Source organism: Canis lupus, chromosome 22 (genome assembly GCF_048164855.1).
Source record: "Canis lupus baileyi chromosome 22, mCanLup2.hap1, whole genome shotgun sequence".
In the NCBI taxonomy this organism is placed as follows: domain Eukaryota; kingdom Metazoa; phylum Chordata; class Mammalia; order Carnivora; family Canidae; genus Canis; species Canis lupus.
Genome location: NC_132859.1, coordinates 22,968,168 through 22,987,103, shown reverse-complemented (window position 1 = coordinate 22,987,103; position 18,936 = coordinate 22,968,168). Strand labels below are relative to the sequence as shown.

The 18,936-nt window shown below is 36.2% G+C and overlaps 1 protein-coding gene across 2 annotated transcripts in view; it reads right to left on the bottom strand.

The window, feature by feature from the left end:
- ACAD11 (acyl-CoA dehydrogenase family member 11) overlaps positions 1-18,936 on the bottom strand; it is a 110,447-nt gene that overhangs the window by 61,917 nt on the left and 29,594 nt on the right. For both annotated transcript variants that reach the window (XM_072792758.1, XM_072792757.1), the window contains exons 9-11: positions 18,130-18,256; positions 3,965-4,042; positions 3,134-3,272 (exon numbers count right to left, since the gene is read on the bottom strand). In XM_072792758.1, the coding sequence (XP_072648859.1) occupies positions 3,134-3,272; positions 3,965-4,042; positions 18,130-18,256 (344 nt within the window). The remainder of the gene's footprint in view (positions 1-3,133; positions 3,273-3,964; positions 4,043-18,129; positions 18,257-18,936) is intronic.

The window sequence follows — 18,936 nt, the reverse complement described above, 5'->3', positions numbered from 1 at the left end:
TAAAAAAATGAAATAGATCAAAATAGAACACATTAGATTAGACTCATTGGAAAATATCTTAGTATTTTATTTAACACATGTTGAGAGACTTAACTTGGATTTAACTGTTTTCATAGGCATTTCAGTGACTATCCTTCAAATCATATTTTTAAAAATTAAAAAAATATTTTATTTATTTGAGAGAGAGAGAGAGAGAAAGAAAAAAAAGAGAGAGAGAACAAGCAGGGGGATCAGCACCTCCTCCAGGGGAGGGAGAAGCAGGCTAACTTGCTGGGCAGGAAGCCTGATGCAGGGCTTGATCCCAGGACCCTGGGATCACGACATGAACTGAAGGCAGACACTTTTTTTTTTTTTTTAAAGATTTTATTTATTTATTCATGAGAGACAGAGAGAGAGAGAGACAGAGAGAGAGGCAGAGACACAGGCAGGGGGAGAAGCAGGCTCCATGCAGGGAGCCTGACGTGGGACTTGATCCCAGGTCTCCAGGATCACGCCCGGGGCTGAAGGTGGCACTAAACCTCTCAGCCACCTGGGCTGTCCTGAAGGCAGACACTTAACTGCCTCAACCACCCAGGTCCCCATCTTCAAGTCATGTTTAGAGGTGAAAATTCTTCCTGAAAATCTTATGAGTATTGCATGTAATAAGAGAAACTATTATTTCATGAAGCCCCTCTTCAGTAATATATATGCCTCTCACTTCTTGTTCCCCAAGCGCCTCACCGGATCCACCTATTCATTCATGAACATACATGTACAACTACATATGCTACATATTGGGTCAAAATATAAATTATATTTCTTACTATAGGTAGCAATAAAAAATTAAGTTTTAAACAAAACACTACCAGTTCTCCTTCCACAAAATCATGCCACCTATATATAGCATAATGTAATAGCTTCACATAAATGAGATGGAATCTTTAGAAATTCTGTGATAGACTTGACCTTTACAATAGCCTCATTATTGAATTAAAATGTAATACAGCATTAATTTGATAAACTGATGATCTGAAGAGGGAAAACCACCTCAGGATGGTTCAACCATCATCAGAAGTCTGTAACTGCCTTAATAGTTCCAAATAAATGAGAGTCAAAGTCTACCATGCAAACACTTTGCTATGCAACCAGACTGTGTTTTCTCTCAGATATACCATATACTTCTTTGTGGCAGTTCCAGCCTTCATTAACTCTTTATGGGAGAGCTTTAGCAGCAGGGCCATACAATGAGCACAAAAAGTAATATTGACTTCTAACTTGTTCAGTGATAATATAAGATATCATACCATCATCCTTTTACAACAAATCAAATGTTGGTCCTTGATTGCAACAGAGTAACTAGAGTAACTTGGGGGAAAAAAAGACAAAAGACATTCCCAGGGTTTACCCTAGACCTACCGAATCAAATCTCCAGGGATAGAGACTGTGAATCTTGTGTGTGTGTGTGTGTGTGTGTGTGTGTGTGTGTGTGTGTGTGTTTTGTTTGTCTATTTTAAGTTCCTTGGCCAGTTCTTTGACAAATCCAGGTTTGGAAACCTCTTCTATAGACTACATTCCAGGTTTATCTCTTCCATATTATCTTTTAAAGAAAAGTTGGCTTCCTTCCCTTATTCTTCCAATTTTTCATGCCATTATCTTTGGAGGCATCCTTGACTTTCCCATATCCAATCAGGAAATTCTCTTTGCTCTTCCTTCAAAATATACTTAGGATATTTCTGCTTCTCACCTTTTCCACTGCTACCACCCTGGAACAAATCCCCATCATCTCTAACTAGGATTATTACAACAGACTCCCTACTTCCTTCCTTCCCCCCTTTTGTTAATTCTCAACATAGTAGTCAAAGTGATTCTTTTAAAACTGAGGTAACATCTTGTCATTCCTCTGGTCAAATCTCCAATGGCTTCCCATTTCACAGGAGATATGAGCCCTTACCTGCCCTATAAGTCCTTTTCCTCTCTGATATCTTCTCTTACTATTTTCCCAACTAGGCCGGCTTCCTTGACTCTTCTTGTAATATACCAATCATACTCTTGCCTTAGGGTCTATGCATTTTGTTTCCTCTGCTGTGGAAATTCTTTCCCCAGATATCAGCGTGGCTAACTCTCTCGCCTTTTTACATGTTTATTGAATATCATTTTCTCAGTAAGACTTATCCTGATAATTCCATGTTAAATTGTAATCTGCATTTCTTGTTCCCCAGCATTCCAGCATTTCCCTACCCAGCTGGAGCTTTTTTTTTTTCCTTATTTTTTCCAAAGCACTTTTCATCTTTAAATCTACATAATTTATTCACTTACTATATTTATTATTTATTTCTGTCTCACTCCATCAGAACATCAGCTTAAGGGATCCCTGGGTGGCGCAGCGGTTTGGCGCCTGCCTTTGGCCCGGGGCGCGATCCTGGAGACCCGGGATCGAATCCCACATCAGGCTCCCGGTGCATGGAGCCTGCTTCTCCCTCTGCCTGTGTCTCTGCCTCTCTCTCTCTCTCTCTGTGACTATCATAAATAAATAAAAAAAAAAAAAAAAAAAAAAAAAAAAAGAACATCAGCTTAATGAGAGCAGGAATTTTTGTGTATTTTATTCCTTGATACATTCCAAGGATCTAGAACAGTGCCTGGCACATAGTAAGTAATCAATAAATAACTGGTGAATAGGGATGCCTGGTCTGGCTCAGTTATAAGAGTGCGTGATTCTTGATTTCAGGGTCTGGAGTTCAAGCTCCAGGTTGAGTTTAGACATTACTTAAATTTTTAAAAACTTAAAGAAAAAAACTGGTGAAGAAATGGAGAAATAGGGAGGCTAAAAAAGATTTGGAACTCTATCCATTCCAACTAGTCATATAAATATCTAATACTCAATCGTGAAACTGTAATCTTTATATTGCCAGTCCGTTTGGTGGTGGCCTCTATTCACTAATATTCTTAATGTAATAATGTTTAACAAAAGAATAAATCCAATGAGAATATCAGATCCATTTTTAAAAATATTTAAATCAAAGTACCTGAAAAGTAAAATTATAGACTAGTTTATAAACGAATGACTTTGTGTAGAAAAACTTCCCATCATGAAACAGAAAAATTTTAAACACTGCTCAAAATATCTGAGAAAGTTGTTTTTAAATAATATAGTAACCTGGTGCTTGGCAGTTAAAGACATCTGGAGCAAAAAAGCATTTTCCTGTTTCTTCAGCAATCAAGGCATAGTCCACCTGGCTGAGACCACTTACAGCTGGCAAAAACAAGTTCCAGAGGCCTTCTGCTTTAGCCATTTCCTGTCAAAGTGATGAATATGCCAGAGTGAACATAATTTACCAAGAATTAAAAGTTTATTTAAAAAATGTACTGCTATTTATGCTTTTTGAAATTTAAAAACACTTATGAAGTTATTTGTTTCATTTACCCTGCAGTGTGTGAAACCAAATAGTTACTAACTCATTATAAATCAAGTTTCCTATCTGTTAAAGAAATGCCTTTTTCTCCAACTTTCCTTATATTTGGCTGAAAAATTACATTTGCTTTCTTGAGTATTTCTTATTGAATCACAGTTATTACTGAATCTCCTACATTTGTGTATAATTATGCCAAACATACTATTTTGTACATTTTAATTTCTTACATGTGTTGTGGTTAGGATTTAAAATGATGAAATAGTCTGAGCCCATGTGGAACAAATGTCCTGTTTGACTTCTATCGCAATTTCACAACAGATGGTAGTGAGTGGTGTTGATCATCTTTTTTTCTTTCAACAGCTGTAAGAAGCTATCCTCATCCTATACTTTATACAAAACTCTCTGTAACCTAATTTGTATACTGTGGATTCTATTTTTAACTTTCTCTTTAAAAGTTATTATTGATATATTTATTCTTTACATATATAATAACAACAGCAATAACAAACTAAGGTTTAAAAAAAAACACCTATATATACATTTTCTAATGTTAAAGGTTTCCTCATTTTTCTTACCTTAAGTTTATCAATCACTAAAGGTTTTTTCCATTTGTTCACTGAATTTTCGTTTTGAACACAGAACTCAATTACCTCCTTAAAGTAATAAGAAAAAAAGTTTATCAGCTAAAGTAAATATAAAGTAAATAATGCCATAAGCTGCAAATATCCAAAGTAAATATATGTAGGCAAAGAAGCTTTTTGAGCTGCTATTAAATAAGTAATATTTCTAAGACCAGATATACAAATATAAACAATTCTAGAGGTTTGCTGCTCACGAAATTATGCTGCCTAAATATTAGATAACAGACTTCCAAAATCTTGTACCAAATTTTGAGTGTTCCATTTTTAGCAATATGGCACACTGGGTGGTCATAAGAACCCCTCTCAAAGTAGTACAATTAAAAATGTCAGAGAAAATATTTAAAATAATTTAAAAAATACATGTAGTAATGAATAGCTGTGCTGGAAAAACAATAAGAAAATTCCTCAGCAGCCAGAAGTAAAAATCCTGACTCTTCAGGGGTTACTAAATTACTTGTTTCAAACACCATTAGCAAAAATTGGCAAAACCAAAAGTGTAACAAAACAAAATTACACTCCCCAGAGACTACAGATAAAATAATAATCAGATACAGAATAAAGTATTTGTGTCCAAGAGATTTCAGGAATATAGGAATGAATCAAAAGTATGACAAAGGTTGTCAAAATTGGCCAAATTTGATAAAGAACAGAACAAAAAAAAGGATAAAGAACCAAAGGCAACCTGAGGAAAAGAAAAACCAAAGTAATGAAATTTAAAAATTCAAGCAGTGGTTCTAAAACTTTGGTGGTATCAGAATACTTGGGGCACTTGGTGAGAACACAAGGATCCATGACTTATCCTATTTCAATGAGCCTACGGCTTCTGTATTCTTTACGAGCTCTGGCAATTCTGACACTCTCAATTTTTTTTTTTTTAAGATTTTATGTATTTATTCATGACAGACACAGAGAGAGAGGGGCAGAGACATAGGCAGAGGGAGAAGCAGGCTCCATGAAGGTAGCCCAACATGGGACTCGATCTTGGGACTCTGGGATCACACCCTGAGCCAAAGGCAGACGCTCAACCGCTAAGCCACCCAGGCCTTTCCTGACACTCCCAACTTTTGAGAACCACTGCGCTATGGATAGTTGAAAAATAGATTAGATATAGCTGAAAAAAATAAATAAATTGGAAGAAAATATGAAGAAATTACTTCTTTATTGAATGAAGCACAGAACTTCAATAAAAGAAAATATGAATGGTTAAGGGACATGTGGATATAGAGAAAAGTTTTCACATTAGTCTAACTGGGGACCCTAGATAAAGAAGAGGGAATATTGGAAAAAATTACATCTGAGTTTTTAGAACTGATGAAAGACACCAATTCTCAAATTCAGAAAATACAATAAAGCCAAAGCATAAACTGTTGAACACCAAAGAGGAACAAAAGCTCTTAAAAGGTTGGGGATTCTTGGGTGGCTCAGCGGTTCAGCGCCTGCCTTTGGCCCAGGCGTGAACCTGGAGTCCTGGGATCGAGTTCCGTGTTGGGCTCCAAGCATGGAGCCTGCTTCTCCCTCTGCCTGTCTCTCTCTCTATCATGAGTAGATAAATAAAATCTTAAAAAAAAAAAAAAGGTGGGGTGGGGGTGGAAGGACAGATCAATGATAATTTTTAAAAGATGTTTATTTGAGAGAGAACGAATGGGGGATAGGGGCAGAGGGAAAGAAACAATCTCCAGCAGACTCCCCAATGAGCACAGAGCTTAACATGGGGCTAAATCTTACAACCTTGAGATCATGACCTGAGATGAAACCAAGAGTTAGACACTTAACCTACTGAAACACCCAGGTAGCCCGACATCATTGATAATTAAACAAGTGAGAACTGACTTCCCAAAGCAACAAATGACACCAGAAATCAGTGGTGAAGTCATCTGGTGTCAAATGACACCAGAATATAACTGTCAACCCAGGATTCTATATCCAATAAAATAATCTTTCAAGAATTAGGACAAAAAAAGGTATTAGAAATAAACAGAAAGACAGAGAGAATCTGAATCTGAGTTATTCATTACTTACCTCTCCTGAGCAAAAAAAGGAAAATAAAAGGAAAAAATAAAGATCAAAGAAAAGGTTACTAGCAGATTCTCATTAAAGATCCTAAAAGAAACCTCTGAGTTACAAGAAGAAACAGTAAATAAAGTGATAAATACATGGGTAAATCTAAGTTAAAAACTAGCCACATAAAACAATAATAATTTCTAATTTGTGCAACTAAAAGAATCAAAATGAACTAAAATATGGATTATGATGGCATTCTTCAATATTTTGTTATTATAGCATCTCCATACCTATTTTTTTTTTACACTTAGGCTAGAATTACTAGATTAAAGGCTATAAATATTGTCACAAGTACACACTACAAAATTATTTTCTAAAATTGTTCCACTTCTTTACAGTCATATAACATACAAAAGATTTTTTTTGTTAAGCATGGCTAATCTAGGGTACTGACGTATTTGGTGAAAACTGCAAGAAGACAAAGGACAGCTCTTTCTAACCAGAATGAACAGCATTCATCATTTCTGTCAAGAAAGTCAGTTAAATTGGAGATTTCCTGTTTAGGGTTGTTTATTATTTCCATCCCTTGTACTGCCATGGAAATAGTCAATGCTACTGTGTTTGATAAAAAATACATTATGCAATATATTTACAAATGCCTCATTTCTAACTACCTCTTCATGATACCACAGTTCTAAGAAATTAGATTATGCCAATGTTTATACAATTATTTAAAAACTTGTGAGATTTAATACTTCTAAAGTCTATCCACTTATAGATCAGCAAACTTTGTTTGTGGTATGGCAGGAGTCAGAATTAAAATATCTCATTACAAAGAAGCTTTCTTTAGCTTTTAGAGTATGAAAAACAGTATATTGGTGAAGGAAGAAAGCAGAAAATATGCTTGGTGCCTGATCAATACTCCCCAAATAGCACCCTTAACATCTAACTTCCTCATTCCCTGATTGAGATATTGTTTTGCAGTATGTTGGTTCGGAAATTTAAATCTGAGCCTACAAATAATTTTGCATTATATTTTTCACTTTTTTATTTTATTTTATTTTATTTTATTTTATTTTATTTTATTTTATTTTATTTTATTTTATTTTTACTTTACTTTACTTTAATTTTATTTTTTCACTTTAAACTTAAGTCTAGGGGCAGCCCAGGTGGCCCAGTGGTTTAGCGTCACCTTCAGCCCACGGCCTGGTTCTGGAGACCCAGGATCGAGTCCCATGTTGGGCTCCCTGCATGGAGCCTGCTTCTCCCTCTGCCTGTGTCTCTGCCTCTGTCTCTCTGTGTCTCTCATGAATAAATAAATAAAATCTTTAAAAAAAATAAACTTAAGTCTATAAGAAAGAAGCAATAGTTCTTTACTAGTACATTGTTATACTGAATAGGAAAATATTACTAATGTTATCATTACATAAAAGTGTGTTCTCAAGACTATGTTGCTAGTTCTTGTTTTACACGCTATTTTTAAGGACTCCTTATCTACTTTATTTTTATTTTTTTAGAGAGAGAACATGAATGTATGGGGAGGGGCAGGGCAGAGGGAGAGAGAGGAGAGAATCTTAAGCAGGCTCCATGCCTAGTGTAAGCCCGATGCAGGGCTGGATTTCATGACTTGACCTGAAATCAAGAGCCGGACATTCAATGGCCGAGCCACCCAGGTGCCTCTCCTTGTCCATTTTGAATAGGAAGAACTGCCTTTTAACATTTTCATAGATAATGGGTTCTTATGTTCTCACTGTACGAAATCCAAGGAATTTCAAAGGTCATTTGAACAGTTTAAATAAGGTTTATTTTTCCCATTATAAAAATCTGGAAAAATATGTAAAAGTGTTAAGAAAAAGTCATTAAGAGTCTTACTAAAGATGTGTATTGTTAAAATACTGGTTTATTATATGACATAATCTTGTTTTCTAGACACAACGTTTTTTTTTTGACACAACTTTTAATTTTTATTTTTTTTATTTTATTTTATTTTTTTTTAAAGATTTTATTTATTCATGATAGTCACAGAGAGAGAGAGAGAGAGAGAGAGGCAGAGACACAGGCAGAGGGAGAAGCAGGCTCCATGCACCGGGAGCCCGACGTGGGATTCGATCCCGGGTCTCCAGGATCGCGCCCTGGGCCAAAGGCAGGCGCCAAACCGCTGCGCCACCCAGGGATCCCAACTTTTAATTTTTATAAACTTAGTTTATAAAACAACTATACAGTTATTCATGTAATAACGTAATAAATTCATGTTATTCATGTAATAATATTGGATAGAATTTTATAGGCTTTCCCCCCTCCTGTTTTGAAAAAGTTAATTCCTTTTCTCCAAATATCATTAAAAAAGGTATATGTTCACAGACAAGGATTAGTATTGTTCAGAATCATTCTATAGGATAAAACATTTTTACAGATGTTGCTTTAAGATTTTTTTTAAGATTTTTTTAAATTTATTTTTTATTGGTGTTCAATTTACTAACATACAGAATAACCCCCAGTGCCCGTCACCCATTCACTCCCACCCCCCGCCCTCCTCCCTTTCTACCACCCCTAGTTCGTTTCCCAGAGTTAGCAGTCTTTACGTTCTGTCTCCCTTTCTGATATTTCCCACACATTTCTTCTCCCTTCCCTTATATTCCCTTTCACTATTATTTATATTCCCCAAATGAATGAGAACATATAATGTTTGTCCTTCTCCGACTGACTTACTTCACTCAGCATAATACCCTCCAGTTCCATCCACGTTGAAGCAAATGGTGGGTATTTGTCATTTCTAATAGCTGAGTAATATTCCATTGTATACATAAACCACATCTTCTTTATCCATTCATCTTTCGTTGGACACCGAGGCTCCTTCCACAGTTTGGCTATAGTGGCCATTGCTGCTAGAAACATCGGGGTGCAGGTGTCCCGGCGTTTCATTGCATTTGTATCTTTGGGGTAAATCCCCAGCAGTGCAATTGCTGGGTCGTAGGGCAGGTCTATTTTTAACTGTTTGAGGAACCTCCACACAGTTTTCCAGAGTGGCTGCACCAGTTCACATTCCCACCAACAGTGTAAGAGGGTTCCCTTTTCTCCGCATCCTCTCCAACATTTGTTGTTTCCTGCCTTGTTAATTTGCCCCATTCTCGCTGGTGTGAGGTGGTATCTCATTGTGGTTTTGATTTGTATTTCCCTGATGGCCAGTGATGCAGAGCATTTTCTCATATGCATGTTGGCCATGTCTATGTCTTCCTCTGTGAGATTTCTGTTCATGTCTTTTGCCCATTTCATGATTGGATTGTTTGTTTCTTTGGTGTTGAGTTTAATAAGTTCTTTATAGATCTGTTCAACATAGTACTGGAAGTCCTAGCCTCAGCAATCAGACAACAAAAAGACATTAAAGGCATTCAAATTGGCAAAGAAGTCAAACTCTCCCTCTTCGCCGATGACATGATACTCTACATAGAAAACCCAAAAGTCTCCACCCCAAGATTGCTAGAACTCATACAGCAATTCGGTAGCATGGCAGGATACAAAATCAATGCCCAGAAATCAGTGGCATTTCTATACACTAACAATGAGACTGAAGAAAGAGAAATTAAGGAGTCAATCCCATTTACAATTGCACCCAAAAGCTTAAGATACCTAGGAATAAACCTAACCAAAGAGGTAAAGGATCTATACCCTCAAAACTATAGAACACTTCTGAAAGAAATTGAGGAAGACACAAAGAGATGGAAAAATATTCCATGCTCATGGATTGGCAGAATTAATATTGTGAAAATGTCAATGTTACCCAGGGCAATATACACGTTTAATGCAATCCCTATCAAAATACCATGGACTTTCTTTAGAGAGTTAGAACAAATTATTTTAAGATTTGTGTGGAATCAGAAAAGACCCCGAATAGCCAGGGGAATTTTAAAAAAGAAAACCATATCTGGGGGCATCACAATGCCAGATTTCAGGTTGTACTACAAAGCTGTGGTCATCAAGACAGTGTGGTACTGGCACAAAAACAGACACATAGATCAGTGGAACAGAATAGAGAATCCAGAAGTGGACCCTGAACTTTATGGTCAACTAATATTCGATAAAGGAGGAAAGACTATCCATTGGAAGAAAGACAGTCTCTTCAATAAATGGTGCTGGGAAAATTGGACATCCACATGCAGAAGAATGAAACTAGACCACTCTCTTTCACCATACACAAAGATAAACTCAAAATGGATGAAAGATCTAAATGTGAGACAAGATTCCATCAAAATCCTAGAGAAGAACACAGGCAACACCCTTTTTGAACTCGGCCACAGTAACTTCTTGCAAGATACATCCACGAAGGCAAAAGAAACAAAAGCAAAAATGAACTATTGGGACTTCATCAAGATAAGAAGCTTTTGCACAGCAAAGGATACAGTCAACAAAACTAAAAGACAACCTACAGAATGGGAGAAGATATTTGCAAATGACATATCAGATAAAGGGCTAGTTTCCAAGATCTATAAAGAACTTATTTTTTTAAGATTTTAAGTAAGCTCTATACCCAATGTGAGACTCAAACCCACAACCCTGAGACCAAGAGTTGCATGCTCTACTGACTGTGCCAGCCATGCAACTCAGTTTAAGATTTTTAATGAAAGAAAAGGCTCATGTTATTAGGTGCGGATATATTCTAGGTTTGAATGATCTGCAAAGAGAAAATGAATGTGGCTTTTCTTGCCACACAAAATATTGACAATCTTCCCCTAAAAGCTAGAGACAGACTGCTTTTTTAACTTATAATAAGGCATTTTATTTTATATTGAAAATTCTTTGTAATAGCTGCATAATACTAAGTTCAGCAGATGTACCACAACCTAACTTGTGATGCTTCTTTTCTGTGCTTCATGTTTCCCTTGATTTTCCGTTCACATTTATTAATGATAGAGCAAGACTACTTGGTTTCTTCTGCCAATTCTGGCCTGTCCTTTGAATAATCAGCTGGTTCCAAGCACAAGCATGTCAACAAATATGTTTTATTTTAGGGTGAGCAGGCAGGAATCAGGCAGGCTGACAGGCAATCTAGGATTCACATCAAATCCCTATTTAAAAAAAAAAAAAAAAAGCCAAAAAATGGAGGACTCTAGAGCCCTAACCCTCATGTTGAAGCCTGGCTTCTTTGAAACAGATAATTTGCTTTTTTTCTTTTTTTAAGAGCTCTAGGTTATTACTCATAGCTTAAATATTCTCTGACTCATTTTCAACCCAGAGTAAAAATTGTACTCCCACTGCAAGGATTATATGAGTTACTATACCTCAAGCTCTTGGCACAGTATCTGGAAGAGGAGTAAATTCTTAATGCATAATAACTAGTGTTGATTCACTGTCTTCCTCTTCCATTTGACTGTAAAGATGGCAACTTGTCTCCTTGCTTAACATTGCAATGCTTAATAAGACTTAATATTGTCATGTCCAGACCATCTAGCACAGTGACCACCACTGAGGTGATCAATGTTTGTTGAGTGTTTAAAGGAAATATTTTGCTGAGGGTAGAATTTAGGTTAAGTCTGGATCAGAACACATACTCTAACTCTAAGGTTCAGGTTTTCCACACTGTTCTACATTGGCTTCCTTCTCTTTTTTGATTTAGGCAACTTGCTTAATGTCTCTGGACCTCAATTTCCTCACTTTGTTTTTTTGTTTTGTTTGAAATTGGAGTAGTTAGCATGCAATATCGTATTAGTTTCCAGTGTACAACACAGTGATTTGACAGTTATTCATGTTATGAAATGATCACCATGATAAGTCTAAATTGTTTGCTTTTTCAGAGTACTCTTATAGTCTTCTGTTTGAAGCGAATGCCACTGCTATGCAGGTGTGTTAGACACCTATCCCTGCAGCCCACCTACAGGTTAATTCTTCAGTCAAATATCTTGATTTCTCTTTCCCTTCTCACTCTTGCTCTCCATATCAGCCAATCACAGGGGACTTCATTGTAAAACAAAACAAAACAAAAAGGTTACCATCTGTGCTACAACCTTCTCTTATTTCAAAATGCTTTTGAGGTGTTTGGCTTCCTCTGTTAAGGATTAGTCTTTGGTATGATCCATTCTGCTTTCCAATCCAACTTCCATTCTCTTTTCAAAACCTTCAATCCTCTGATTGTCCCACTCCTGTTTTTGTGGTTTTAGCAACTTATTCCATTTTTAAAACATTTCTTTATTGCCAATGGGATTTTATTGGAGGGAAAGCAGATAAATGCTGAATTTAGTCTGCCATCTTGAACCAAAAGTGTTCATTTTCTTTTTAATACCCCAAAATTCAGAATTTTAAAACTCAAAATTGTGTATGTACTAACTAGATCAGAAAGTCTCCAAAGTGATATCTTAATCACTGAACACATATAAGTGGAGACTATTTTTTTTTTACTATTTTTAAAATTTAAATCCAATTAACATACAGTATACTATTAGTTTCAGAGGGTAGAGTTCAGTGATTTATCAGTCTTATATAACACCCAGTGCTCATTACATCCTATGCCCTCCATAATGTCCATCACCCAGTTACTCAATTACCCTCACCCCCTTCCCTCTAGCAACCCTCAGTTTGTTTCTTTGATTAAGAGTCTCTTATGGTTTGTCTCCCTCTTTGATTTCATCTTTTTTATTTTTCTTTCCCTTTCCCTATGCTCCTCTGTTTCTTAAATTCCACAGATGAGTGAGATCATATAATTGTCTTTCTCTGATTGACTTATTTTGCTTAGCATAATACTCTCTAGTTCATCAATGTTGTTGCAAATGGCAAGGTTTCATTTTTTTGATGGCCGAATAATATTTCATTGTGCATATATACCACATCTTCTTTATCCATCCATCTGTTGATGGCCATCTGGGCTCTTTCCATAGTTTGGCTATTGTGGATATTCCTCCTATAAACCTTGAGGTGCAGGTGCCCCCTTGGGTCACTACGTTTGTATCTCTGGGATAAATACCCAGTAGTGCAATTGCTAGGTCACAGGGTAGCTCTATTTCAACTTTTTGAGGAACCTACATACTGCTTCCAGAGTGACTGCAGAGTTTGCATCCCCATCAACAGTGTAAGAGGGTTCCCCTGTCTTTGCATCCTTGCCATCTGTCATTTCCTGACTTGTTAATTTTAGCCATTCTGACTGGTGTGGTATCTCTATGTGGTTTTGATTTGTATTTCTTTGATACTGGGTAATGTTGAGCATTTTTTCATGTGTCCAATGGCCATTTGTATGTCTTCTTTGGAAAAATGTCTGTTCATGTCTTCTCATTTCTTGACTGGATTATTTGTTCTTTGGGTGTTGAGTTTGTTAAGTTCTTTATAGATTTTAGATACTAGACCTTTATCTGATAAGATATTTGCAAATACCTTCTCCTACTCTGTCAGTTGCAATTGAGGTCACAGAGGTTGCTGTCTGTGTTCTTCTCTAGGATTTTGATGGATTCCTGTGTCACATTTAGGTCTTTCATCCATTTGGAGTCTATTTTTGTTTGGTGTAAGAAAATGGTCCAGTTTCATTCTTCTGCATGTGGCTGTCCAACTTCCCAGTACCATTGGTTGAAGAGACTGTCTTTTTTCCGTTGGATATTCTCTCCTACTTTGTCAAAGATTAGTTGACCACAGAGTTGAGGGTCCATTTCTGGGTTCTCTCTTCTGTTCCATTGATCTATGTGTCTGTTTTATGCCAGTACCATACTGTCTTGATGATTACAGCTTTGCAATATAGCTTGAAGTCCAGAAATTATGATGCTATTTGGAGTCTTTTCTGGTTTATACAGAAACCAGAAAAATTTTGGATTATTTGTTCATACAAATTTTAGGATTATTTGTTCCAGTTCTGTGAAAAAAAAAATTGATGGTATTTTGATAGGGATTGCACTGAATGTATAGATTGCTTTAGGTAGCAGACTTCTTAACAATTTTTGTTCTTCCAATCCATGAGCATGGAATGTTTTTCCATTTCTTAGTGTCTTCCTATATTTCTTTCATGAGTGTTTGATAGTTTTTTGAGTACAGATCCTTTACCTCTTTGGTTAGGTTTATTCCTAGGTATTTTATGGTTTTGAGTACAATTGTAAATGGAATAGATTCTTTAATTTCTCTTTCTTCTGTCTTGTTAGCATATAGAAATGCAATTGACTTCTGTGCATTAATTTTATACCTTGTCACTTTGCTGAATTCCTGTATGAGTTCTAGGAATTCTGGGGTGAAGTCTTTTGGGTTTTCCAGAGTATCATGTCATCTGCGAAGAGTGAGAGTTTGACTTCTTTGCCAATTCAGATCCATTTTATTTCTTTTTTTGTCCGATTGCTGAGGCTAGGATTTTTAGCATTGTACTGAACAACACTGGTGAGAGTAGACATCCCTGCTGTGTTTCTGACCTTTGGGAAAAAGCTCTCAGTTTTTCCCCATTGAGAATGATATTTGCTATGGGCTTTTCAAATATGGCTTTTATGGTATTGAGGTATGCTTCCTCTATCTCTACACTATGAAGAGTTTTAATCAAGAAAGGATGCTGTACTTTGTTAAATGCTTTTTCTGTATCGATTAATGGATTAATGGCTCTTGCCCTTTCTTTTATTAATGTAGTGTATCACATTGATTGATTTGCAGATGTTGAACCACTCTGGCAGCCCAGGAATAAATCCCACTTGATCTCAAGAATAATCCTTTTATCTATTTTTATTTTTATTTTTAGAGATTTTATTTATTTATGGGGGGGGAGGGAGGGAGGGAGAAGCAGGCTCCATGTAGGGGGCCTGATGCAGGACTCGATCCTGAGTCTCCAGGATCAGGCCCTGGACTGAAGGCTCCACTAGACTGCTGAGCCACTCTGGGCTGCCCGAGAACAATCCTTTTAATGTACTGTTGGATCCTATTGGCTAGTATCTTGGTGAGGATTTTGGCACCCACGTTCATCAGGGATATTAGTGTGTAATTCTTTTTGGTGGAGTCTTTTTCTGGTTTGGGAGTCAAGGTAATGCTGGCCTCATAGAATGAGTCTGGAAGTTTTCCTTCCATTTCTATTTTTTAAAACAGCTTCAGTATAATAGATATTAGTTCTTTAAATGTTTGATAGAATTCCCTTGGGAAGCTACCTGGCCCTGGACTCTTGTTTGTTGGGAGATTTCTGATTACTTCTTCAATTTCCTTGTGGGTTATGGGTCTGTTCAGGTTTTCTATTTCTTTCTGTTTCAGCTTTAGTATTTTATATGTTTCCAGGAATGCACCCATTTCTTCCAGATTGCCTAATTTATTGGCATATAGTTGCCCATAATATGTTCTTATAACTGTTTACATTTCTTTGGTGGTGTTTTTTTTTTTCCTTTGGTATGATCTTTCCTCTTTCATTCATGATTTTGTTTCTTTGGGTCCTTTCTCTTTTATTTATTATTCTGGCCATGGGGTTATCAATCTTATTAATTCTTTCAAAGAACCAGTTCCTAGTTTCATAAGCCTGTTCTACTGTTCTTTTGGCTTCTATTTTATTGATTTCTGCTCTAATCTTTATTAATTCTCTTCTCCTTCTGGATTTAGGCTTTACTTGCTGTTCTTTTTTCAGCTCCTTTAGGTGTATGGTTAGATCATGTATTTGAGACCTTTCTTGTTTCTTGAAAAAGGCTTGTATTGCTATATATATTCCCTCTTAGGACCACCTTTGCTGCATCCCAAAGGTTTTGAACAGTTGTGTTTTTATTATCATTTGTTTCCATGAATTTTTAAAAATTCGTCTTCAATTTCCTAGTTGACCCATCATTCTTTAGTAGATGTTCTTTAATCTCCACATATTTGAGTTCTTTCAAATTTCCTCTTGTGATTGAGTTCAAATTTCAAAGCATTATGGTCTGGAAATATGGAGGGAATGATCTCAATCTTTGGTACCAGTTGAGACCTGATTTGTGACTCAGTATGTGATCTATTCTGGAGAATGTACCATAGGTACTTGAGAAGAATGTGTATTTTGTTGCTTTAGGACGGAATACTCTGAATATCTGTGAAGTCCATCTGGTCTAGTATGTCATTCAAAGCCCTTGTTTCCTTATTGATCTTCTGCTTATATGATCGGTCCATTGCAGTAAGGGGGGTGTTAAAGTCCCCTACTATTGTATTATTATCAGTGTGTTTCCTTAATTTTGTTATTATTTGGTTTATAAAATTGGCTGCTCCTATGTTAGTGGCATAAATACTTAAAATTGTTAGATCTTGTTGAATAGACTCTTTGATTATGATATAGTGTCCTCTTCATCTCTTTTTAGTCTTTGGCTTAAATCAAGTTTGTCTAAGGATCGCTACATTTTCTTTTGATGTCCATTAGCATGATAAATGTTTTCCAACCCATCAATTTCAATCTGGAGGTGTCTTTGGGTCTAAAATGAGTCTCCTGCAGATAGCATATTGATGGGTGTTAGTTTTTTTATCCATCTGGGACCCTGTGTCTTTTGATTGGGACATTTATCCCATTTACATTTAGAGTGACTACTGAAAGATACGAATCTAGTCCCTTGTATTACCTGTAAAGTCACTGTACATTGTCTCTATTAAGAGACTATTTTAGAAAGAATTTCCTCATATTTAAGTAGTATTTTCTTAAAAACAAAAAAAAAAAGAAAGAAAGAAAACTATACCCAGTGTCAGGAAAATTCATCTCATGCCAGATCGTTATTAAAAATATGGTAATTCAGATGCCTGGGTGGCTCAGTGGTTGAGCGTCTGTCTTTGGCTCAGGGCATGGTCCTAGGGTCCTGGGATCAAGTCCTGTATTGGGCTCCCCTCAAGGAGCCTGCTTCTCCTTCTGCCTGTGTCTCTGCCTCTCTCTATGTATCTCTCATGAATAAATACAATCTTAAAAAAATAAAAATATGGTAATTATTTATGTAGTTCAAGCAACAACAGTAACTGCTCTATAAACACATATTGACTCTGAACATTTTTGTTGAAAGAGTTTTAGTCTTTTTCAGTTTCCTATTTGGTCAGTATAGCTTTCGACCTCTCAGAATCATAGAAAATCAAAATGAGAATTTGTTGTATATCTACTTATATCCATGCACATCACAGATGAAAGATTCAAGCACTGAGTATTAAAGTTATTTGTTCATGACCACCTAACTTATGGCAGGAATGGACCAAAAAATCAAATCCTTACAATTTCTATACCAGTGTTCAACTCACACACATATCTGGCCCCACCTATCTATGTATGCTCATAATAGCTTTTATCTTTTCTTCACAGCATTATTATCTCTTACTGAATATCTTTCTTTTGCTAAAGTATAAGCTCTGTGGAAGCATTAGCTCTGTCTGTCTTTTTCTTTTACTTTTGATGGCTGTCCAGATGCCTAACCCATTATTAAGTACCTAATAATCACATATTAACTGAACAAGTGAATGTACCATGTTACTTCTCTACCCTTAGTGAACTTACTGAAACTTAAGGCCTTATACGACTAACTTGTAGGGAGAGAGGTAGTAGTATCTGTGAATAGATTTAAAGGTATATGACATTTTCTGGTTAGGTCCATTTTGCTTAGGCTACAGGCTACAGTTTTCTTAATTCTCATATGGATCCATAAAAAAAGACTGACAGTCACTGCCTTATGAAAAGGCTCTAGGGTGCCTGGGTGTCTCAGTCAGTTGGGCATCCAACTCTTGATTTTGGCTAAGGTCACGATCTTGGGGTTGTGGCGTTGGGCCCCGTGTGGAATTCCCCACTCCTCACAGTCTGCTTATTCATCTCCCTCTGCTCCTTCCTCAATCGAGTGTGCTCTCCCCTTCTCTCTCTCTCAAAAAAAATTAATTAATTAATTTTAAAAAATCCTTTTTTAAAGGCCCTAAAGTCATGTTTTACTCTAATATATTTAGGATCTCAACTTTACAACAGTTAATACCCTTTGACTGTATTTTAATTCTAAAGATTTAGCTGTGGCATTCCCTTGGCATATTTTAGAAGTTTATCAGCTTCTGCAGCAGCTCAGTGCTAAGATAAGGAGGGGGAAAAAGTAAGGATTGACTACAAAGATAGGGTACCATGGTACTCCTAGAAGAGATACCAGACTTAATTCATCAACAGTCCTTGAACACAAATACATTCTGTTTGTTTATACAGTACTTACCTTTTCAGCTGGAAGGATGTGTCGTTTCATGAAATGCTTCACCCTAGCAAGAACTTCCTGGCCAGTCTTACTCTGTGCAAACAACTGTGGGGAAGTATCAATTTGTGGTGGTGTAGTACTGAAAGTTCTTTATAAAAAAACAAAAAAAAAACAAAAAAAACAAAGGTTATAAAGGTGTCCCAAATCATTATTATGTATCTCCAAATATAATGTGAAGTTTTTTCCAACTCCCTCAAAATATCCCTCAGGAATTGCCAAATTTTGGAACTTCTTAAGTTTTTCATATTATGGGATGAATGCAGAATCACTTTACTCTGAACATGAAACTAATGGTGAAAGCACTACGTGGGTAAAACATTAGCCTGACATGATTTCAATCAGTGGTAGTTTTGAATCTTTATTAAAGTCACTTATAATCTCTCAAAAAGGAAGTGAAGAAATTGAACACAAATTTAGTAATTATTTTTAGTGTATTCCTCACAAATATAACTGCTGGATGTCATTATAAAGATCTTTATGAAGAGCAACACTATCTGTTACATTATAGAGAACACAAATATCCATCTATAAGATGAATTGTAAAACATAACTCTCCTAATGTTTTTTATCCTGGATACTTGTGGCCTGGACAGAATTTCTAAGGACAGCATCATCTATGCATTCAGTAAGTGCTATATATCGCATCACTTAGATGGGAGTATGTGGTTAGTAAGTGAATTAGTGAATTAGATGCCTCAAAGTGATATGGATTTCGAAGACACTTATGAAATGATTAAAATTTCATGAAATATGATAGAAGAGAGCAAT